At 44.5% G+C, this 21321-nt stretch overlaps 1 protein-coding gene across 1 annotated transcript in view; it reads right to left on the bottom strand.

Annotated features, from left to right (window-relative positions):
- Positions 1-14651: 14651 nt before the first annotated feature.
- Positions 14652-21321, bottom strand: part of IFIH1 (interferon induced with helicase C domain 1) — an 89134-nt gene continuing 82464 nt past the window's right edge. Inside the window, exon 17 of the mRNA XM_077447578.1 lies at positions 14652-16724. Coding sequence (XP_077303704.1) covers positions 16542-16724 — 183 coding nt within the window. The 3' untranslated portion in view covers positions 14652-16541. The remainder of the gene's footprint in view (positions 16725-21321) is intronic.

Raw genomic sequence — 21321 nt, 5'->3', positions numbered from 1 at the left:
TTTACACGGCCGAAGGTTGCATTGCAGTGTATAGGACGTAGTTTTTCTAGTCCCGTCGTACGTGCTGTAGACGTCATTGCGCACGCTTTCAGCGGACTGTCTGCTCATCATGTGTGGTCAAGTCCGTTCATGCAAATTTTGAACGGACTGTCTGTCGGATTGTCTGACGAACTTAGTTGGCCAGACAATCCGCCCGTGTGTACGCGAGTTTTCATTCACTTTCTGTTCTGACTGTGGGACAGGAAGTGAAGAGAAATCTCCTCAACAGGATGAGATGGGGAAAAAAAACTTGACAAGAGTTATAAAGTGCCCTTACTCTATTCAAAATGAAAAAAAAAGTTTTGCCTTTCTACTTCTAATACAGAAATAAAGCTGTCACAGCAATATCTCGCAAGAGGCTCCCATTGCTCAGCTCCAGAAAGCCGCACTACTACTGCACAGCACACCCATGCATCATAGTTCACTGGCTTGCCCTGGACTTTATACTGCTTCCTATCACAGGATGGAATTCTTATCTCAAGCCAGAATGACAGGTTTTCTTTAGATATATATCTCTGTAGTAGAAGGCTGTATGGAACTGGTAGCTAACAACCCTGTTCTGTGTGATTAAAATTTACTGACCCGACACCCAAAATTTATTGGCACAGCCAAGTTTTTACTGGCATTTCTAAAAGTTACAAAATTAGTTTTAAGTGCAAATTTCCGGCTACAAACAAGTACAACAAGCAATTAGCAATGTGATTTATCATAGATATTAAGGGAAAAAAAAACATATTTCTTATTTTATTTTTTATATTTTTAGTAAGTAAGTAGCTCAGGGACAGGAGTCAGAAGGTCAAAAAAATTAGAATGGGCGGCACGCACATATATGAAATTGAATCTCAGTGACATTGACAGTGTTGTGCAGCAGCACAGATAATGACACCTCCCCAACACGACACATCCCTTCCTGAGTCACAGTGACCTTCTTTCGTCACGCCAGGTGGTCTCCTCAGGCCACTTCAGTCCAAACAGCACTGACAGTCCCGTTCCCGGCTTGCCGTGCTCCCATCCCACAGACCCGCACTCAGGGCTCCGGCCACTCCGCTCGGCTCTCTTGCACCATAACATCTGCTAGACCCGTCCCCGCTGGTGCTGCCGAACACGTTCTAGCAGAAACTCGAAGGGTCTCGGCCAGCTCCAGACCGGAACTGCCAGCATCACAGCCATATTTTTACTAGCAACCTTTTCCTGTCACTGGAATTTTACTGGTAGGAGAAAGTGGCCATTTTTTACTGGCTGCCTGTAAAAATACCTACGGTTGGCAACACTGGTCTGGAGCCTGCAGCTAATTAATCAAACAGCTGTGACAGAGCAAATTTTGTATTATGTTGTATTTCATAACATTAGTCCAGACATTGGCAGACTCGGGAAGAAACATCCTGCTTCATTTACTTAATGAGGTGCCGTGTGTCCAAGTGCACTTTTCATGGTGACCACATACTCCATTTAACCTTTTACATTTCTGAGCTCTGTCTGTTCACATGTCACAAGATTAATAAGAATACATGCCATGTCCATTTAGATAAGTACCGTATATACTCGAGTATAAGCCGAGATTTTCGGCCCCTTTTTTTAGGCTGAAAGTGCCCCCCTCGGCTTATACTCGAGTCACGGAGATCAGGTAGACAGACGGCGGCCATTCCACTTTTCAAAAGCCGCGCCTCCCTGTCTGTGATAGGCGGAACACTCAATTTCCCAGCAGTCAGTGTTCCGCCTATCACGGACATCCGCTCATTCTCATACTACGGACGAGGATGAGAGGATGCCCGTGATAGGCGGAACACTGACTGCTGGGAAATTGAGTGTTCCGCCTATCACAGACAGAGAGGCGCGGCTTTTGAACAGTGGAATGGCCGCCGTCTGTCAGACGAGGAGGAGAGGTGCGGCATGGCACACAGAGGCTGCAGATTGGCACAGGTAGGCAGGGATGGACGGGACACAGGGATGGACGGGACACAGGGATGGACGGGACACAGCGATGGACGGGACACAGCGATGGACGGGACATAGCGATGGACGGGACATAGCGATGGACGGGACACAGCGATGGACGGGACACAGCGATGGACGGGACACAGCAATGGACGGGACACAGGGATGTCTCACCCTCGGCTTATACACGAGTCAATAAGTTTTCCCAGTTTTTTTTGTGGTAAATTAGGGGCCTCGGCTTATATTCGGATCGACCTATACTCGAGTATATACGGTAGTTAAGGTTATCGAAAAAAAAAAAAATTATTATCAGTTTTGGAGCTCATAACCTATTTATTTTTCATAAGAAATTTCTTTGAAGTGAAAGCAATGTCTATCTTGTTTCAATATTCTTTACAACACTGAAAATTTGTGTCAAGTGTTACTGCTATAGATGCTTCCACCAAAATGACCTCAGAGGTTGAGTATGAGCTTCAGAATCCAACATTCCCAAACAGTTTTCTTAGCTGTTGGGTGGATAGAAATTACTGGTATAACGTCATTGTATTAGAGTGCCTTGAAAAAGTATTCATACCTTTTGAAATTTTCCACATTTTGTCATGTTACAACCAAAAATCATAAATGTATTTTATTGGGATTTCATGTGATAGACCAACACAATGTGGCACATAATTGTGAAGTGGAAGGAAAATGATAAATGGTTTTCAATCTTTTTTACAAATAAATATCTGAAAAATGTGGCGTGCATTTGTATTCAGCTCTCTTTACTTGGATACCCCTAACTAAAATCTAGTGGAACCAATTGCCTTCAGAAGTCACCTAATTAGTAACTAAAGTCTACCTGTGTGTAGTTTAATCTCAGTATAAATACAGCTGTTCTGTGATGCCCTTAGAGGTTTGTTAGAGAACATCAGTGAAAAAACAGCACCACGAAGGCCAAGGAACACACCAGACAGTTTAGGGATAAAGTTGTGGAGCAGTTTAAAGCAGGGTTAGGTTATAAAAAAATATTACAAGCTTTGAACATCTCACGGAGCACTGTTCAATCCATCATCCAAAAATGGAAAGAGTATGGCACAACTGCAAACCTAGCAAGACATGGCCATCCACCTAAAAAGACAGACTGGGCAAGAAGAGCATTCAACAGAGAAGCAGTCAAGAAGTCCATGGTAACTCTGGAGGAGATGCAGAGATCCACAGCTCAGGTGGGAGAATCGGTCCACAGGACAACTATTATTTGTGCACTCCTCAAATCTGGTCTTTATGGAACAGTGGCAAGAAGAAAGCTATTGTTGAAAGAAAGCCATAAGAAGTCCCGTTTGCAGTTTGTGAGAAGCCACTTGAATTCCTTGTTAGGATTTTAATTTTGCATAAAACAGTTGAACAAATTCAGTCTCTAAGTTGGGAATAGAGGGTATCAGGGTAAAGTTTAGCTCAGGTGCTTGGAACTGACTTCCATAAAAGTCTCTCTCTCTGTACACAATCCAGGGAATAGCCACTCGCAACTGGATTCTTTAACTGTTGGATAAATCCTTAAGTTTGGGTTTAGCAGCCAACAGGTAATTCTAGCTTTTCAAAGTCTCTCACATAGACTTGGTTGGAAACTTAGTTATAACTGGAAGGATAGAGGTAGGAACCTTTCTTATTGTACCAGAATCCTTCAGTCGGTCCGGCGATAGTGTAAGAAATGTGGATTCAATCAATGTCCATGGCAGCTCAGCTTCCAGGCTTTTACCGAGCAGCCAGCCTTGTGCGTGGCTCTCTTACTCCTCTTAATCCTCTTAATCCTCCCCTGGTCGCGTGTAGAGTTGCTGGGCCTCTCCAAACCTGAGACGGCACCGGAACACTTTAGAATCCTCCTTCCAGTTACTGCGCTTCAAACTAGCCAGTTCTGAGGCTCGGAAATGGATGGATCCACACCCCAGGCCATGAGGGCCACTGAGAGCTGGTCAGGAGGACCAGGACCATGGAGTCAGCAACAACTTCTGGACCGGAACCTAGAACCACGTGAGTTTGGCACCTTAAGTACCCTTTTCCGCATTACGCAGTGAGACAAACGCGCCCACTGATTGGCTCCGAGATAAAGATTGGTACCCAATGCGTCCAACCAGACTGCGTTCTAAAGCCTCCCACAGGTGTACAACCCCACCTATGACCAGGCAGAACTTCTATACAGCCCAGCCAAACTGATGCCAAAGTACAATTTAGCACAATTAACCACAAAACTTACTATAGTTTTAAACAAAAACTAAATTTAAATACATTCTCGTTAAATACATACTCGTTAGGAGTACCGACGCTACATTTATTTGTAAAACAATTTGAAAACCATTTATCATTTTTCTTCCACTTCACAAGTATGTGCCACTTTGTTTTGGTCTATCACAAGAAATTCCAATAAATACATTTATATTTTTGGTTGTAACATGACAAAATGTGGAAAATTTCAAGGAGTGTGAATACTTTTTCAAGGCACTGTAGTTCTGTCTGGGGATATTATAACGTGTGCTTAAATTATTCTTATTTTAGCTTAGAAATTTTAGGTGAAAATGTATGCATTGTTGTAGCTCTCACCCCCCGAAGGGGCTGCTGGAAACACAGGTTCTCCCTAATAGTACAGAGGACACCAATCACACCAGCACATCAGCAAATAAATCTTAGTCTGGGGTGTCTTTTAAGGATTTATTGCAGCTGAACGTTATCAGGAGGAGGAGATTTGGGGTTTACCGGATACTCCTAAACGTTCAGCACCAGAGGACAAACTTCTCCATAGTCTCTCGATAACTGCTTTCTGGAGGTAGCAGGGGATGGTAGTTATGTCTAGGGTCCCACAGCTGCAGGCCAAATGTAAGCAGATGCAGTTAGCTAATCTGCCCCTAGGCAGCTCTGTTCCAGAATAGTGTTTGGTTGCAGAGAATAGTGCCACCAGGGGCTGGGTCCTGTCTAGCTAGAGCCCTCCTGTAGCAATGTAATGGGTGAGTCAGAGTCCACATATAAGCCAGGTTGGGAGGAGCCTGCAATTTGTGCATGGGAGTCAGAGACCCCTCTATCAGGCAGATGTAGTCAGCTAGTGGAGGCCCTGGACAGGGCAGGAGGACAGGGAGAGGTAGGCCTGCATCCAGAATAGCCGGCTGTAGTTATCATGACTTCAATAGTGAAGGAGGCTAGAGCAGGCGGCAAAGGCAAACTGTTCCCTGGAGTCAGGCTATCCCCTGGAGGACCTGGGAAAAGTGTACCTGAGCCAGAGGTGAATGCAGTGATCCTGCCTCAGGAAGGCTGTTTGTAAAGCCGCGTACACACGATAGGACTATCCGCTGGAATGTCGCCGCCTCCATTGGCGAGATTGGCACCTCGCTAGCCCTGTTGCCTGGTAGGGATTTAAAGGGGAACCCCTACACTGAAAAAAACGGCAAAGTCCATAGCAGACCCTTATCCGAGCATGCAGCCCAGCCGGTCAGGAAAGGGGGTGGGGACGAGCGAGCGCCCCCCCCCCCCCTCCTGAGCCGTACCAGACGGCGTGCCCTCAACATGGGTGCTTTGGGGAAGGGGGGCCCTGCGGCCCCCCCACCCCAAAGCACCTTGTCCCCATGTTGATGAGAACAAGGGCCTCTTCCCAACAACCCTGGCCGTTGGTTGTTGAAGACCGGGCCAACGCTAGTAAAACAGCTATAAGAAGATAGCGGAGGCCCGGCAAGAAGAACCGAAGAGCGGGACAAGACCCCGAAGTTGGAAGAAGACCCCCAGATGGCGGCGGCGATGAAGAAAAAGAAAGCCGTGCTCCTCCGCTATCTTCTGCTAGCTCTTTTACTAGCGGAGGAGTCCGGCGAGAAGACCACTGGAGCTGTCTAATAAATTATTTTAAAAACTTGTGTTGTGTTTTTTTATTTACACTTTTTTCAACAGGTGAATGGGTAGGGGTTCAATGTACCCCATACTCATTCACATAGGGTGGGGGGCCGGTATCTGGGGGCCCCCTTATTAAAGGGGCTCCCGGTTTCCGATAAGCCCACTGCCTGCAGACCCCGACAACCAATGGCCAGGGTTGTCGGGAAGAGGCCCTTGTCCTCATCAACATGGGGACAATGTGCTTTGGGGAGGGGGGCCACAGGGCCCCCCTTCCCAAAAGCACCCCCCCATGTTGAGGGCACATGGCCTGGTACGGCTCAGGAGGGGGCGCTCGCTTGTTCCCACCCCCTTTCCTGGCCGGCCGGGCTGCGTGCTCGGATAAGGGTCTGCTATGGACTTTGGGAGGACCCCGTGCCGTTTTTTCAGTGTAGGGGTTCCCCTTTAAATCCATACCAGGCAACGGGGCTAGCGAGGTGTCAATCTCGCCGATGGAGGCAGCGACATTCACTTCCTTCGCTAGTCCCAGCTACCTGGAGCCATGTTCAAAATGAACAGACTTTTCTCCGTGTGTGGGCAAGTCCGTTCATTTCAAAAGTCCGGCGGATTCCCTAGCCTGCCGGAAAAGTCCGGTCATGTGTGGGCAGGTCCGCTCGTTTCAGAAAGTCCGGCGGACCTCAGCTGCAAAGTCCGGCGGTTTGTCCGCCAGATTAAGTCCGCCGGATAGTCCGATCGTGTGTACGCGGCATAAGGAGCAGTGAATACAGACAGCCTAACAGGAGCCATGCAAATCAGGAACCTCTGAATGAATAATGATGACCCAGGGAAGAGAAAGACAGAGGAGGGAAGATGGCTTACTAAAATGTACTGGGTGCTGCTTTCACATGTGATTACGGCAGCTTGTCTACTATATGTGATTGACAAATTTTGTCAAGTGACCATGGATAGTCTATGTGATGTGACTGTAATGCCATCTTGGTCCACCAATGGTCTACCAGCCCAATGGTACAAACTGTACATGGAAGAAGTTTCCCCGCTTCTTCATAGTCTATATTCATTATACCATGAGAAGGGGTCTCTTCCGGACTCCATGTACAGAGCCCATGTGGCTTTTATTTCCTGGGCGCTTAAAAGGCTTGGCAACGCCTTCTACTGAGGTTCCAGGGCTCCTTATCCTCTCACTCATCTCATGTTTGGGCTCCATTGTGGAATAATCTGACTTTTCCTGAGCTATTCAGGGTTCCAGAGCCGGTCATCTAGGCATGCAGGAGATCAAGTCCCCCCCCCCCCCCCCCCCCCCCCCCAAAAAAAAAAAAATTTAAAGTCAGCAGCTACAAATACTGTAGCTGTTGACTTTTAATATAAGGACACTAACCTATCCAGGGATCCAGTGATGTCATTCTTCAATCAGCTTTGGGTGCAGGCGCTGACATCTTAGGCAAAGGGAAACCTGTGAAGCCAGAATCCACATGCATTTTGTGAATTGTCCCACAGTCTTCTGGGACCTGTGCTGTGTCCCAGAAGGCTGTGAAAAGGAAGGAGGTATCCAGGTACCTACTCCCCCCTCCCCCCAAAAAGTGCCAAATGTGACGGTGAAGGGGGAAGGATGCAAACAAACAGAATTTCCCCTTTTGGGGGAAGTTCTGCTTTATGTAGCTAGGGGTTTGAGTTGTTAATGGTTCTCTCCCCTCATTCTCAGTCCTACAAGATAAATACTCATTACCCACCTGGTATTTTTTTTTGCTACTTATTATTACATCAAGCTTACACTACCCAGTTTGGGTTGTTAGTCATTACAAAACGGAACTGAAGTCACTGCTCTTCACGTATTCCATTCCTAAGACCCACTCAGTATTGTACCATGCCATAAATCAACTCTTCCTGCAACCCTGACTAAATGCAGGGAACAATGGACGTTGGATGTTCCTAACCAAGACAATGATGATTGGGAGGATGTCTGGGAGTATAACTTTCAAACCTTTATCTCCATAAGGGTTAGAGTGATTCCACATTTATTTGGTGCAGAAATTTGGGCCTACTGGTTCCTCAGGTTGCTGGAGCTGTTCCAGCCCACAAGCAGATATTATTTACATCTTTTGGAGTTGTCCCGCAATTACTGGCTTCTGGACGTGAGTCCTCTGATTTATCTCTATGGTGGTAATTTCAGGTCCTCACAAGTTGAGGGTCTGCTTCATAGGTCTGGCGGAGCCCTTGGCCCCCCACAAGGTCACAAGAGTGCTTTGGAATGTTTTGTTATATTATGCTCCAAAATGTACAGTTTTGCACTGGAAATCGTCTAATTCCCCTTCCCTGTTGCAGTGGAAATTTCTGGTTAACTTAGTGCTCCCCCTGTACATGGGTTGTCCCACTAAGTTTGACAAAATCTGGAACCCCCAGACACTATTACGGAACCATTTGTGTCCCCCCAAGGTCCTTTTAATTGTATCTTGAGCCCCTTTTATTATATCCTTCGGGGGTGTTAACTCATAACCGTGTCTCTCTTTGAGAGACAAAACAGATTACAGCGCACACATACAAAAATTACGTTTATCCTGCAAGGCTAGTTAAAAACACCTGAACATATTCAAAAATATGGGGGTTTGGTCACACTATATGGTCATATAGTGCTAAGCCCACTTACTGCAGCAGTGTCTCTTTGTGAGACAGCGTTCCTCATTTATTTTACCAAATTTCACCTATGATTGTGGAAGCTTGGAGATTTGTCTTTATCCACCCTATCATATGGTATTTAATGCATTCATACTTTCTAATTATATCCTAACCCATGTCATTACTAGGGTTGGCGTCAAATGGTGTGGTAAAACATGTTGTCACCCCAACCTCCCCCTCCCCGTTAGCTTTCAAAACATGGTGTCATACACCCCCAAAGCAATGCCACTGATCTGTCATGTGTCTTTTACTGAGGAGTGGCTTCCATCTGGCCACTCTACCATACAGGCCTGATTGGTGTAGTGCTGCAGAGATGGTTGTTCTTCTGGAAGGTTTTCCTCTCTACACAGAGAAATGCTGGAGCTTTGTCAGAGTGACCATCGGGTTCATGGTCACCTCCCCGACTAAGGCCCTTCTTCCCTGATTTCTCAGTTTGGCTGGGCGGCCCGCTCTAGGAAGAGTCCTGGTGGTTCCAAACTTCTTCCATTTACGGATGATGGAGACCACTTTGCTCTTTGGGGCCTTCAATGCTGCATTTTTCTGTACCCTTCCCCAGAGTTGTGCCTCGATGCAATCCTATCTCAGAGGTCTACAGACAATTCCTTGGACTTCATGGCTTGGTTTATGCACTGACAAACACTGATAACTGTGGGACCTTATATAGACAGGTGTGTGCCTTTCCAAATCATATCCAATCAACTGAATTTACCACATGTGGACTCCAATCAAGTTGTAGAAACATCTCAAGGATGATCAGTGGAAACAGGATACACCTTTGTCGTGGCAAAGGCTGTGAATACTTATGTACATGTCATTTTTTCATTTTTTATTTTTAGAAAATTTGAAAAGATTTCAAACAAACTAATTTCATGTTCTCATTATGGGGTATTGTTTGTTTGTATAATTTTTAGGAAAATAATGAAATAAATCCATTTTGGAATAAGGCTGTAACATAACAAAATGTGGAAAAGGTGAAGTACTGTGAATAATGTCTGGATAAACTGTATATACACACGCACACACACACACACTATATTACCAAAAGATTTTGGACACCTTCCTTTACATGCACATGAACTTTAATAGCATCCCAGTCTTAGCCCGTAGGGTTCAATATTGAGTTGGCACACCCTTTGCAGCTATAACAGCTTCAACTCTTCTGGGAAGCCTGTCCACAAGGTTTAGGAGTGTGTCTATGGAAATGTTTGACCATTTTTCCAGAAGCACATTTGTGAGGTCAGGCATTGATGTGGACAAGAAGGCCTGGCTTGCAGTCTCCACTCTAATTGATCACAAAGGTGTTCTGTCGGGTTGAGGTTAGTCAATTTCCTCCACCCCAAAATCACTCATCCATGTCTTTATGGACCTTACTTTGTGCACTGGTGTGCAGTCATGTTGGAACAGGAAGGGGCCATCCCCACCTGTTCCCACAAAGTTGGGAGCATGAAATTGTCCAATATGTCTTGGTATGCGGACACCTCATGAGTTCCCTTTACCGGAACCAAGGGACCAAGCCCAACCCCTGAAAAGCAAGCCCACACCATAATCCCCCTCTACCAAATGATTTGGACCAGTGCACAAAGCAAGGTCCATAAAGACACGGATGAGCAAGTTTGGGGTGCAAGAACTTGACTGAACTGCACAGAGTTATGACCTAAACCCGATAGAACACCTTTGGGATGAATTAGAATGGAGAATGTGAACCAGGGGTTCTTGTCTAACATCAGCGCTTGATCTCACAAACACGCTTCTGGAAGAATGGTCAAACATTTCCATAGACACACTCCTAAACCTTGTGGACAGCCTTCCCAGACGTTATAATTTACTGTTCCTACCTATTCCCTTGTCTATTAGAGAACACTGGGTTTGTTTATAGTGCATTAACAAATTGTTAATTTAACAGCTAAGCTATATTCAATTACTAGCCAGCCCAGCCCATGGCTGGCAGGTTTCGGATTGCGTTTGGCTTTCGGGGTTGGGATGTGCAACAGTTCTCTTCCACTCCTCATCCCTTTAGCTGTGGTGGGGCAGGGATTAACCTCCTGCGCATTGGCTCATGTCTACACGCCCCACTCACAACATCATCTGACTGAATCGGTCTTGTTCCATCTCACGCTGCAGACGGTTAGGCATGGATTCACTGCTGGCGGACTGAATGCAGTAGAATATGTTTTCCTCGCCTCCCCCTTGCTGCTTTGGCCTGCTAGCATGACATTGGGGTAGGGGGATTTGCCCTGGACCAGCAGATCACTTCACTTGTCCTTATCACCCAGAAGGGACTCCACTCACAATTCCTTCCATGCACCATACACCTCAGGTAATAGGGGGATCATTACATAACTCCATTTATATAAACATTGGTTGTGGTTCAGGGTTTTTTTGAGCACACATCAAGGAATGCATTTTAACATTGCTTGATTAGCACCAATTTTGGATTGTGGGTACATTCATACACACCACTTTCACACTCACGGTAGTCCCCTTGAGGGAACACACAGATATTCAATTCATTACACTCACATACATATATGTGTCTTTTATTCATTCATTCACCTAATATTCTTTCCACATTTTTGCAGCACGCCATGTACGTTTAGTGTGCACACTACACACAAGGACTGTGTTGTGGCAACCTGGTCTGTTCTCTGGCTGTTCCCTGTGGTCTGGAGGGGGTTTCCCATCTCAATCCCAGGGCAAACGTTTTATCTGAGACCCCCATCATTTACCATGTAGAAGCTGGGCCAAGTCTGGGAGCTGGTTTGTAAGTAACTAATATGTTGCCATACCTTGACTTCCTTCCCCTAGAGGGCATTATATACTAATTGATATTTATCTACCCATTTCTCTAGTACAATCTTGCATCACACTCCTGATGAGTGGCTGAAATGCCATGAAATGGATAGAGTTTCAAATACAAGGTGCTAAGACAGGCCTGGCTCTAAATATGCATTTCCTTATGTATTTTCTGTACTATTTTATGTATGAGTGATTTATGCCTATATCTCATTAATTATGTTTATATGATGATCTGTATTACTTGTTTTACATTCTACATACCAATCATGTGTATGGATTATTTGTATTCTATGCTATAAGCATTATATGTTATATGTTAAGCCGCGTACACATGGGCGGACTGTCTTGCCAACTAAGTCCGTCAGACAATCCGACGGACAGTCCGTCCTACTTTTGAATGAACGGACTTGACCACACACGATGAACAGACAGTCCGTTGAAAGCTTGCGCGATGACGTGTACGGCACGTACGGCGGGACTAGAAATACGACGTCCAATACACTGCAATGCAACCTTCGGCCGTGTAAATCCTTTCTGAGCATGCGCCATACTTAGTCCGTCCAACTTGCCTACTCACGAGCGGACTGTCCACTGAAACCAAAGTTGGACGGACAATATTACGGAAATTCCGAAAGACTTAGTCCGCCAGACTGTCCGCTGAAAAAGTCCGCTGAAGCCCACACACGAGCGGACTGTCCGCTGAAATGTGTTTCAGCGGACTAAGTTGGACAGACAGTCCGCCCGTGTGTTCGCGGCTTAAGTCTTATTTACTACAAATTGATATAATATGTTATTTAAGATTTTGGTATCCCATAAAAGATTGTGACAATACATTTTTACATTTTTCATATATATATATATATACAGTGCCTTGCGAAAGTATTCGGCCCCCTTGAACTTTTCAACCTTTTGCCACATTTCAGGCTTCAGACATAAAGACATAAAATTGTTATTTTTTGTGAAGAATCACCAACAAGTGGGACACAATTGTGAAGTGGAACGAAATCTATTGGATTTTTGAAACTTTTTTAACTAATAAAAAAATGAAAAGTGGGGCGTGCAAAATTATTCGGCCCCCTTGCGTTAATACTTTGTAGAGCCACCTTTTGCTGCGATTACAGCTGCAATTCGCTTGGGGTATGTCTCTATCAGTTTTGCACATCGAGAGACTGAAATTCTTGCCCATTCTTCCTTGCAAAACAGCTCGAGCTCAGTGAGGTTGGATGGAGAGCGTTTGTGAACAGCAGTTTTCAGCTCTTTCCACAGATTCTCGATTGGATTCAGGTCTGGACTTTGACTTGGCCATTCTAACACCTGGATACGTTTATTTGTGAACCATTCCTTTGTAGATTTTGCTGTATGTTTGGGATCATTGTCTTGTTGGAAGATAAATCTCCGTCCCAGTTTCAGGTCTTTTGCAGACTCCAACAGGTTTTCATCCAGAATGGTCCTGTATTTGGCTGCATCCATCTTCCCCTCAATTTTAACCATCTTCCCGGTCCCTGCTGAAGAAAAGCAGGCCCAAACCATGATGCTGCCACCACCATGTTTGACAGTGGGGATGGTGTGTTGAGGGTGATGAGCTGTGTTGCTTTTACGCCAAACATATCGTTTTGCATTGTGGGCAAAAAGTTTGATTTTGGTTTCATCTGACCAGAGCACCTTCTTCCACATGTTTGGTGTGTCTCCCAGGTGGCTTGTGGCAAACTTTAGACGAGACTTTTTATGGATATCTTTGAGAAATGGCTTTCTTCTTGCCACTCTTCCATAAAGGCCAGATTTGTGCAGTGTACTACTGATTGTTGTCCTATGGACAGACTCTCCCACCTCAGCTGTAGTTCTCTGCAGTTCATCCAGAGTGATCATGGGCCTCTTGGCTGCATCTCTGATCAGTCTTCTCCTTGTCTGATCTGAAAGTTTAGAGGGACGGCCAGGTCTTGGTAGATTTGCAGTGGTCTGATACTCCTTCCATTTCAAAATGATCGCTTGCACAGTGCTCCTTGGGATGTTTAAAGCTTGGGAAATCTTTTTGTATCCAAATCCGGCTTTAAACTTCTTCACAACAGTATTACGGACCTGCCTGGTGTGTTCCTTGGTCTTCATGATGCTCTCTGCGCTTTCAACAGAACCCTGAGGCCGCGTACACACGCGCGGACTGTTCGCCCAACTTTGTCCGTCCAACAGTTTCGGCAAACAGTCCGCTCAAAATTAGCATGGACGGACATGCCCACACACGACGAACGAACAGTTTGCTGAAACCGTGCGCGATGACGTGAACGGCACGTACGACGGGACGAAAAATACGACGTCCTATACACTGCATTATAGCTTTCGGCGTGAAAATCCTTTCTGAGCATGCGCGCAACTTTGTTTGACGAACAAGCCTACACACGGGCGGACTGTTCGCTCAAACAAGGTTTCAGCGGACAGTTTTTCGGAATTTCCGAAAAACCTTGTCCGTCCAACTGTCCGCTGAAACTGTCCGCTGAAAGCCCACACACGAGCGGACTGTCCGCCCAAACACTGTTCAGCGGACAAAGTTGGGCGAACAGTCCGCGCGTGTGTACGCGGCCAGAGACTATCACAGAGCAGGTTCATTTATACAGAGACTTGATTACACACAGGTGGATTCTATTTATCACCATCAGTCATTTAGGACAACATTGGATCATTCAGAGATCCTCACTGAACTTCTGGAGTGAGTTTGCTGCACTGAAAGTAAAGGGGCCGAATAATTTTGCACGCACCACTTTTCAGTTTTTTTTTTTGCTAAAAAAGTTTAAAATATCCAATAGATTTCGTTCCACTTCACAATTGTGTCCCACTTGTTGGTGATTCTTCACAAAAAATTAAAATTTTATATCTTTATGTTTGAAACCTGAAATGTGGCAAAAGGTTGAAAAGTTCAAGGGGGCCGAATACTTTCGCAAGGCACTGTATATATATATATTTATATTGTGTGTGTGTGTGTGTGTGTGTGTGTGTGTGTGTGTGTGTGTGTGTGTGTGTGTGTGTGTGTGTGTGTGTGTATGTATATATATATATATATATATATATATATATATATATATATATTCTCAGGTATCGTATTGTAATGACAAGCCTCATCTAAAGTCCAATTTTACCTTCCTTTTTTCTGTATCATACAATAGTGATGGAGGTCTTCCGTTAGTGGTTGTGTCAGGTCACATTCATTTTTTCTTCCTTTCCAGAAGAGTTGAAGCTGTTATAGCTGCAACGGGTGGGCCATCTCAATATTATACACTATGGACTAAGACTGGGATGCCATTAAAGTTCATGTGCGTGTAAAGGCAGGCGCCCCAATAATTTTGGTAATACACACAAGGACCAGAAAAGAACAAAATAGCTCAATGTGTAAAACTGTCACTCATTTATTTGCATATTTCAGATACATACAATATATATCATCAGCATTTTACATTTCTGTCAAATTCATCAATTTTTTTCAGCCAAAGAAATTTGCGTTCACATGTTTATTAGAATATTTAGAAATCTTTTTCAGCTCTCCCTTTCTTCTTAGCATTCTATTTGTACTTTAGTCTAAGGGCTCCTTGACATGGTTTGGTGCAGTGATGAGAAGTGGATAATTTTGTGGAGTTTCTCTCAAAGTTATGCAGTTATATGTGGTGCTCCTGGACAAAGCTCTTAAACCCCTGCATACACCGGTTGGGGGGTGCTTTACTGTACGATTCTTTCAATACACATTAACTGCCCTTTGAAAACTGTGAGTCCATTTTCTACAATGTTTCACCACTGAAGGGGTCGTACGTGTTTCTTTATTCTCACTTTTATGTTTTTATTGTAAAAATAAGTATATATTGATATAAAAAAAAAAACAGACAACATGCAAAATGACATAATAATACATTTTAAAGATGATAGAAAAACACATTTAAATATATGCATTGTAAGGGGGAAAAAAAAAATTACCCGTATGATAAACATGATATATTCGACAGAATAAGTAAAGAAAGTGTAAAAATTTGCTTTTTTGTTAGCCTGTTTATGTAGTCAAACGGAATGGGCTTTTTTTACAATTCTCACCGCTGAGTCCTATACCATCTCCATAGTGTGCTATACTGTATAAATAACCTTACTTATGTGAGCACTTTACCCATATTGAATGTACTAGTATTGTACCCTTAAAAAAAGCACATTATCCCTATCATCAGTGGACAATCTCAGGTATAAATCTGTTTAAGGCTGGATTCACACCTATGCAGTTTTAGAGCTTTTTGCATTTTGTAGATTTGCACTACAGTCCATTTAACATGGTTTTCTATGGAACACGTTCTGTAGTGCAAATCTGCAAAATGCAAAAAGCACTAAAACTGCATAGGGGATATTTCTATGAGCTCACATGTTTGCAGAAGCTCAGTTACCAACAATGACCAACCTTTCCTCTTACCTGCATATCAGTCCATCAAAGTGTCTTGTGCAGCAGTGATAAAACAAATGAGTCTGAATATTTCTTCAGTCCACCAAACAGCTCCCTCCACTTCAGGGACAATATTAGCATATAGCCATACAGTTAAAAAGATAATAATCCTAATACAATGTGTTCAGGCTTCACAAGAATAGACTGTATTGGAACATGGTGGGGGCCTGCCCAGCCACCAAAATTTTGCTGATATTGGCTGAGGTCTTCACGACTGTTAAACACATTCAGACCTAGACCATCAAGCAGTGCTAGTTACAGATGAAGAAATATATATATATATATATATATATATATATATATATATATATATTACACTATGCAGACTCCTTTCCTTGTGTCACCAGCCGTATGATATGATTATGAGTTGTTGAGTTGTTGGAGGCAGATTACTGTCATAAAGTGCTGCCTTGGACTTTATAGCCTACCTATCAAAAGCAAGTGTTGTTTGCATGTTACATAAGCAGCAGAGAGTCTTGAGACTCGTCTCAGAAGCCTCTGTACTAACTCCCTCCCTCATTCCCACTGGTACCCACAAGGGTCCAAAAGATATCCTGACAATTAAAAGAAAACCACAATTTAAATATTGTTCTTTACTTTAAACTTTAACCCCTACCCTTTCACCTTTAGCATTAGGCTTATGGCAAACATGTCCCTGCAGTTATCCCTTCCCTTTATCAGAGCTGCTGAAAAGGCAGCCCTCCATAAACAGGATCTGATTCAATCGGGTGACCACCTCCCAAATAATCAAGACTGAGCAGTAAAGAAAGCAAGTCCAATATCTGTGTATGTACTCCACTTAGTAATCGTCATCGCTATCTTCAGGCTCCGTGTATTTAAATGCCGGAAACTTAATGGGCAGCTCGCTCCAGATTTCCAAAGTGTCCTTGGTCATTTTCTCATCCTTGTACTTAATGACAAAATTGCATATTTTAAGACAAGGTAGATCCAATCCTTTATGCACCATCATGGTTCCCCACGTCTAAAAAAAAAGTATACACATTTTAATGATTGGAACAATTAAAGAAATTCAACCAACAAATAAAAATGCAGGACGCACACACTCTCTAAAATCTGTAAAATTAAATCTTCTGAAAGGACATACTTATGTAAAACTACAGTTAAAAAATGTGGGGTTGCACACACTGTAATGCCCCCACTTGGATAATCAAAGTGGGCACCCAAGATGCATCAAAGAAATGTAAATTAATGTGTTGAAAAGCATTACTGTTTAAAGTAGAACTAAAGGCAAACTTTTTTTTTCATTATAGAAGAGTGTAAAGCAGACCCCTGTCAGATTCCCATTGGGGAGAGTTTCCTTCGCCTCCTTATTTCATTCTCACCTAGGCAAGAATGGAGGAAGAGAGTGGGTACAAAAAAAAAAGAAGAAAGAATGGTAAATGGGGCAATTTGGGGGAATTCAATTTTTTACCTACAGGTAAGCCTATAATAAGGCTTACCTGTAGGTAATAAGAATATATCCTAAACCTATACGGTTTAGGAGATATTCACTTTGCATGCAGCCACTGATGTCGCATGCACTGTGAAGGTCCGGCTGAAGGTCCGAAAGGACGCTGCTGGATTTTGCCGGAAAGAAGACTCCTGCGCGCATGTGCGGGAGTAACGTCATTGCAGTTCCGGTCACTCACAGCAATAGAGCTGCGAACCCGGAAGACACGCTGAGGGGAAAATGTCAGCTCCCTTGGAGGTGACCGGGATCAGATGCCAACTCCTCGTTCTAAGGTAATTATTTCATAATGAGCTAGTATGCGGTGCATACTAGCTCATTATGCCTTTGCTTTACAGGTTTTTTTGTTGTTGTTTTTTTAGTGCGAGTATACAACCGCTTTTACAAAGAGTTGTGCAAGTACAGGCTTGTACGACTTTTAAAATTAGGGCATGGAGCAGATGCTGCTCCCAATGAACAATTAGGTCCTTTGTTAATTAGGAGCTATCCATTTTATGTTCTGTGGCTGTTATAGACACAGCACAGAGGACAGAGAGCAGCAGTTGCAAGCCTCAATATCTCTGCTCCTCCCTGCACCCCTGATCAGTTCAGAGCAGAGAAAGGAGGGTGTTAACCCTGTCCAGTCTCTGCTTGTGTAGTGTGATCACTACAGGGGCAGAGAGGAGGATGTGAGATGTCTGCTGACAGCTCACATTCCATATGCCAAGGTTGCACCTGGTGGGAACCTGAAACAGTTTTCTATATGGAAAAATGCATAATTACCTCTGTTAAAAGAGAAGTATGTGAATTAAGGGGAAAGGAGGTAGATTGAAAATTGTGAAGGTAGGGGAGATGTGATAAAGAGCTCCCTATACCAATTCCAAATTCAATCATACCAAAAGCATGTTGGACTATACCGGTACTTGATTCAATACATAAAGCTCAGAAAATATATAATAAAATAGTACAAATTTTAATACAAGGAAAGAATTTTTTCACAAGCAAAAAATATATTGATACAGCGAAACATATTATATTTAAAAAGCTAGTGTATCCCAGATTTCTTGTGTACGGTTACTCATAATCGAGTTCCGTTCTAGGAGTACATTTTGGAGATTCCTCCAAAATGTACTCCTAGAACGGAACTCGATTATGAGTAACCGTACACAAGAAATCTGGGATACACTAGCTTTTTAAATATAATATGTTTCGCTGTATCAATATATTTTTTGCTTGTGAAAAAATTCTTTCCTTGTATTAAAATTTGTACTATTTTATTATATATTTTCTGAGTTTTATGTATTGAATCAAGTACCGGTATAGTCCAACATGCTTTTGGTATGATTGAATTTGGAATTGGTATAGGGAGCTCTTTATCACATCTCCCCTACCTTCACAATTTTCAATCTACCTCCTTTCCCCTTGAATTATTACTGGATGATGGTACTTTCTATATGAATAGTTATTATATGGGAGGCTATACTTCATTATTTTTTGGCTAAGTATGTGAATTAACTTTCTTTTAGAATCATACTCACCTAGATGAATGAAGCATTGGTCCAATGCTGCATCTGTTTCCCTTGGCTCTAAGACTGAGAACCAAGCGATAAAACACCACCGATCACACGGTTACCAATAGTGATGGACGAACTTCCGACGGGACGTTTCGCGAACGCGAAATGCGAACGGACCCAAACGTTCGCGAAACCGAACGTTCGCCGCGGGCCCCATTGACTTCAATGGGAGGCGAACTTTGCAAACCTTCATGTCGAATTTGCGGCCACGTGGTAATTATTAGGGGGTAAAACGTAGTCCCACCATCTGGACAATGACATAATACATGTATGAGGTGAATTTGGGATCGATAACTACAAGCATTTTTATTTTATTTGGGAAATTGTTCTAACAATTCAGGACTATGGAGCTAATGAAGGCAATGGAGGAGAGGGAAGGTCAGGGACCAGGGTAGGCAAAGAAGAGGGTGCAGGAGATGATCACCAGCAGCGTGACATACCGGAATGACACATGCACCGTGATAGAGGCATCTGACAGCAGCACCGTAATACAGAGCACTGACAGCAGCACCGTGACATACAGCGCTGACAGCAGCACCGTGACATACAGCGCTGACAGCAGCACCGTGACATACAGCGCTGACAGCAGCACCGTGACATACAGCGCTGACAGCAGCACCGTGACATACAGCGCTGACAGCAGCACCGTGACATACAGCGCTGACAGCAGCACCGTGACATACAGCGCTGACAGCAGCACCGTGACATACAGCGCTGACAGCAGCACCGTAAGCAGCCCCAGGAGGAAGTCAGCACAGCACAGGGATGGTGTGATCCCCTCATAATAAGAACCCCCAGGAGGAAGTCAGCACAGCACAGGGATAGTGTGATCCCTTCATAATAAGAACCCCCAGGAGGAAGTCAGCACAGCACAGGGATATCATAAGCAGCCCCAGTAGAAATATGACACCGCTCAACCTCTTCAAAGAGGAGGGTAGGGGCATATAGTACGGTGTGCTTTTTTGGGTCAAGGAAGTGAGCCAAATGAATTAAGAAGGTCTGTGTGCTTGATTAAAAAAATAGTTTATAGACATATACATGGTCTACTGGTCACATGTGTTGAATTCCTCCGAGATCCATGCCTCATTCATTTTTAGAAATGTGAGGTAGTTAACACTGTCGTGAGCTAGGCGAGTACGCTTATCGGTCACAATCCCCCCTGCTGCGCTGAACGTCCTTTCGGACAGGACACTGGATGAGGGGCAAGCCAACAGTTCGATTGCAAATTGGGCAAGCTCTGGCCAGAGGTCAAGCCTGCCCACCCAGTAGTCTAGGGGTTCATCACTCCTCAGAGCGTCCACATCGGCCGTTAACCCAATGTAGTCGGACACCTGACGGTCTAGGCGTTCCCTGATGCTGGATCCGGATGACACCTGTCGATGGGTCGGCTGAAAGAATGACCTCATATCCGAAGTCACCAACACATCTTCAAACCGGCCTCTTCTTGCAGGCGCTGTTGGATTGGTACCCGCAAATCCTTCTCTGGGAGTGGGAATTGCTCCTCTGCCAGCGCACGCAAAAGCAGAATGCAGCATTTCTCGAAGCAAGGCCTGGAAGTGCTGCATTCTGACAGCCCTCTGCGACGGCGGTAACATTTCCGCCATTTTGTGTTTGTACCGGGGGGTCTAAGTACGTTGCCACCCAGTACTGGTCCTTGACCCTCATGCTTTTTATACGGGGGTCCCTATTAAAACACTGGAGCATGAAGGCCCCCATTTGCACTAAAGTGGAAGCGGTGTGGTGGCCTGGCTCCTGCTCATCATCCAGGATAATGTCGTCCTCTTCATTCTCCTCTCCCCATCCTCGCACAACAGGGATCCCAGAAAGGTTTAAAGCATGCTCTTCTTGCTCCTGCTCATCCGCCCCGGCACCATCCTCCTCTGACTCCTCATCAGACTCCTGTTGTTGACTTGTCTCAGATAGAGTAGCCCCCCCTGGGAATTCATCCAGCATTGCGACTTCCTCATCTTCCCGCTCCTGCTCCTCCACAGCCTGATCAATGACACGACGCAATGCACGCTCCAGAAAGAAGGCATAAGGTACCATGTCACTGATGGCGCCATGGCTGCGACTGACCAGTTTGGTGATCTCCTCAAATGGCCGCAGAAGTCTGCATGTGTCGCGCATGAGCAGCCACTGGCGCGGTGAAAAAAAACCCAGCTCCCCAGAACCGTTTCTTTCGCAGAGTTCATACAGGTAGACGTTAACTGCACGTTTCTGCTGGAGCAGCCTATCAAGCATATAGAAGGTTGAGTTCCATCGCGTCGGGCAATCGCAAATAAGACGTCTGACCGGCAGATGGTGTCGCCGCTGAATGTCAGCAAGGCGAGCCATGGCCGTGTAAGATCTTCTGAAATGGGCCGAGATTTTCCTTGCCTGCCGCAAGATGTCCTGGACCCCAGGGTATTTGACAAGGAATCGCTGCACGACCAAGTTTAAGACGTGTGCCATGCACGGCACGTGCGTGATTTTGCCCTGTTTCAATGCGCTAAGCAGATTGGCACCGTTGTCACACACCACTTTACCAACTGTCAAATTGAGCGGTGTTAGCCACTCAT

Source organism: Lithobates pipiens, unplaced genomic scaffold (assembly GCF_037356315.1).
Source record: "Lithobates pipiens isolate NorthernLeopardFrog02 unplaced genomic scaffold, aLitPip1_a1.2 Scaffold_22, whole genome shotgun sequence".
NCBI classification, from domain to species: Eukaryota; Metazoa; Chordata; class Amphibia; order Anura; family Ranidae; genus Lithobates; species Lithobates pipiens.
Note: the sequence above shows the minus strand (reverse complement) of the source record. Positions and strands in the feature narration are given on the sequence as shown.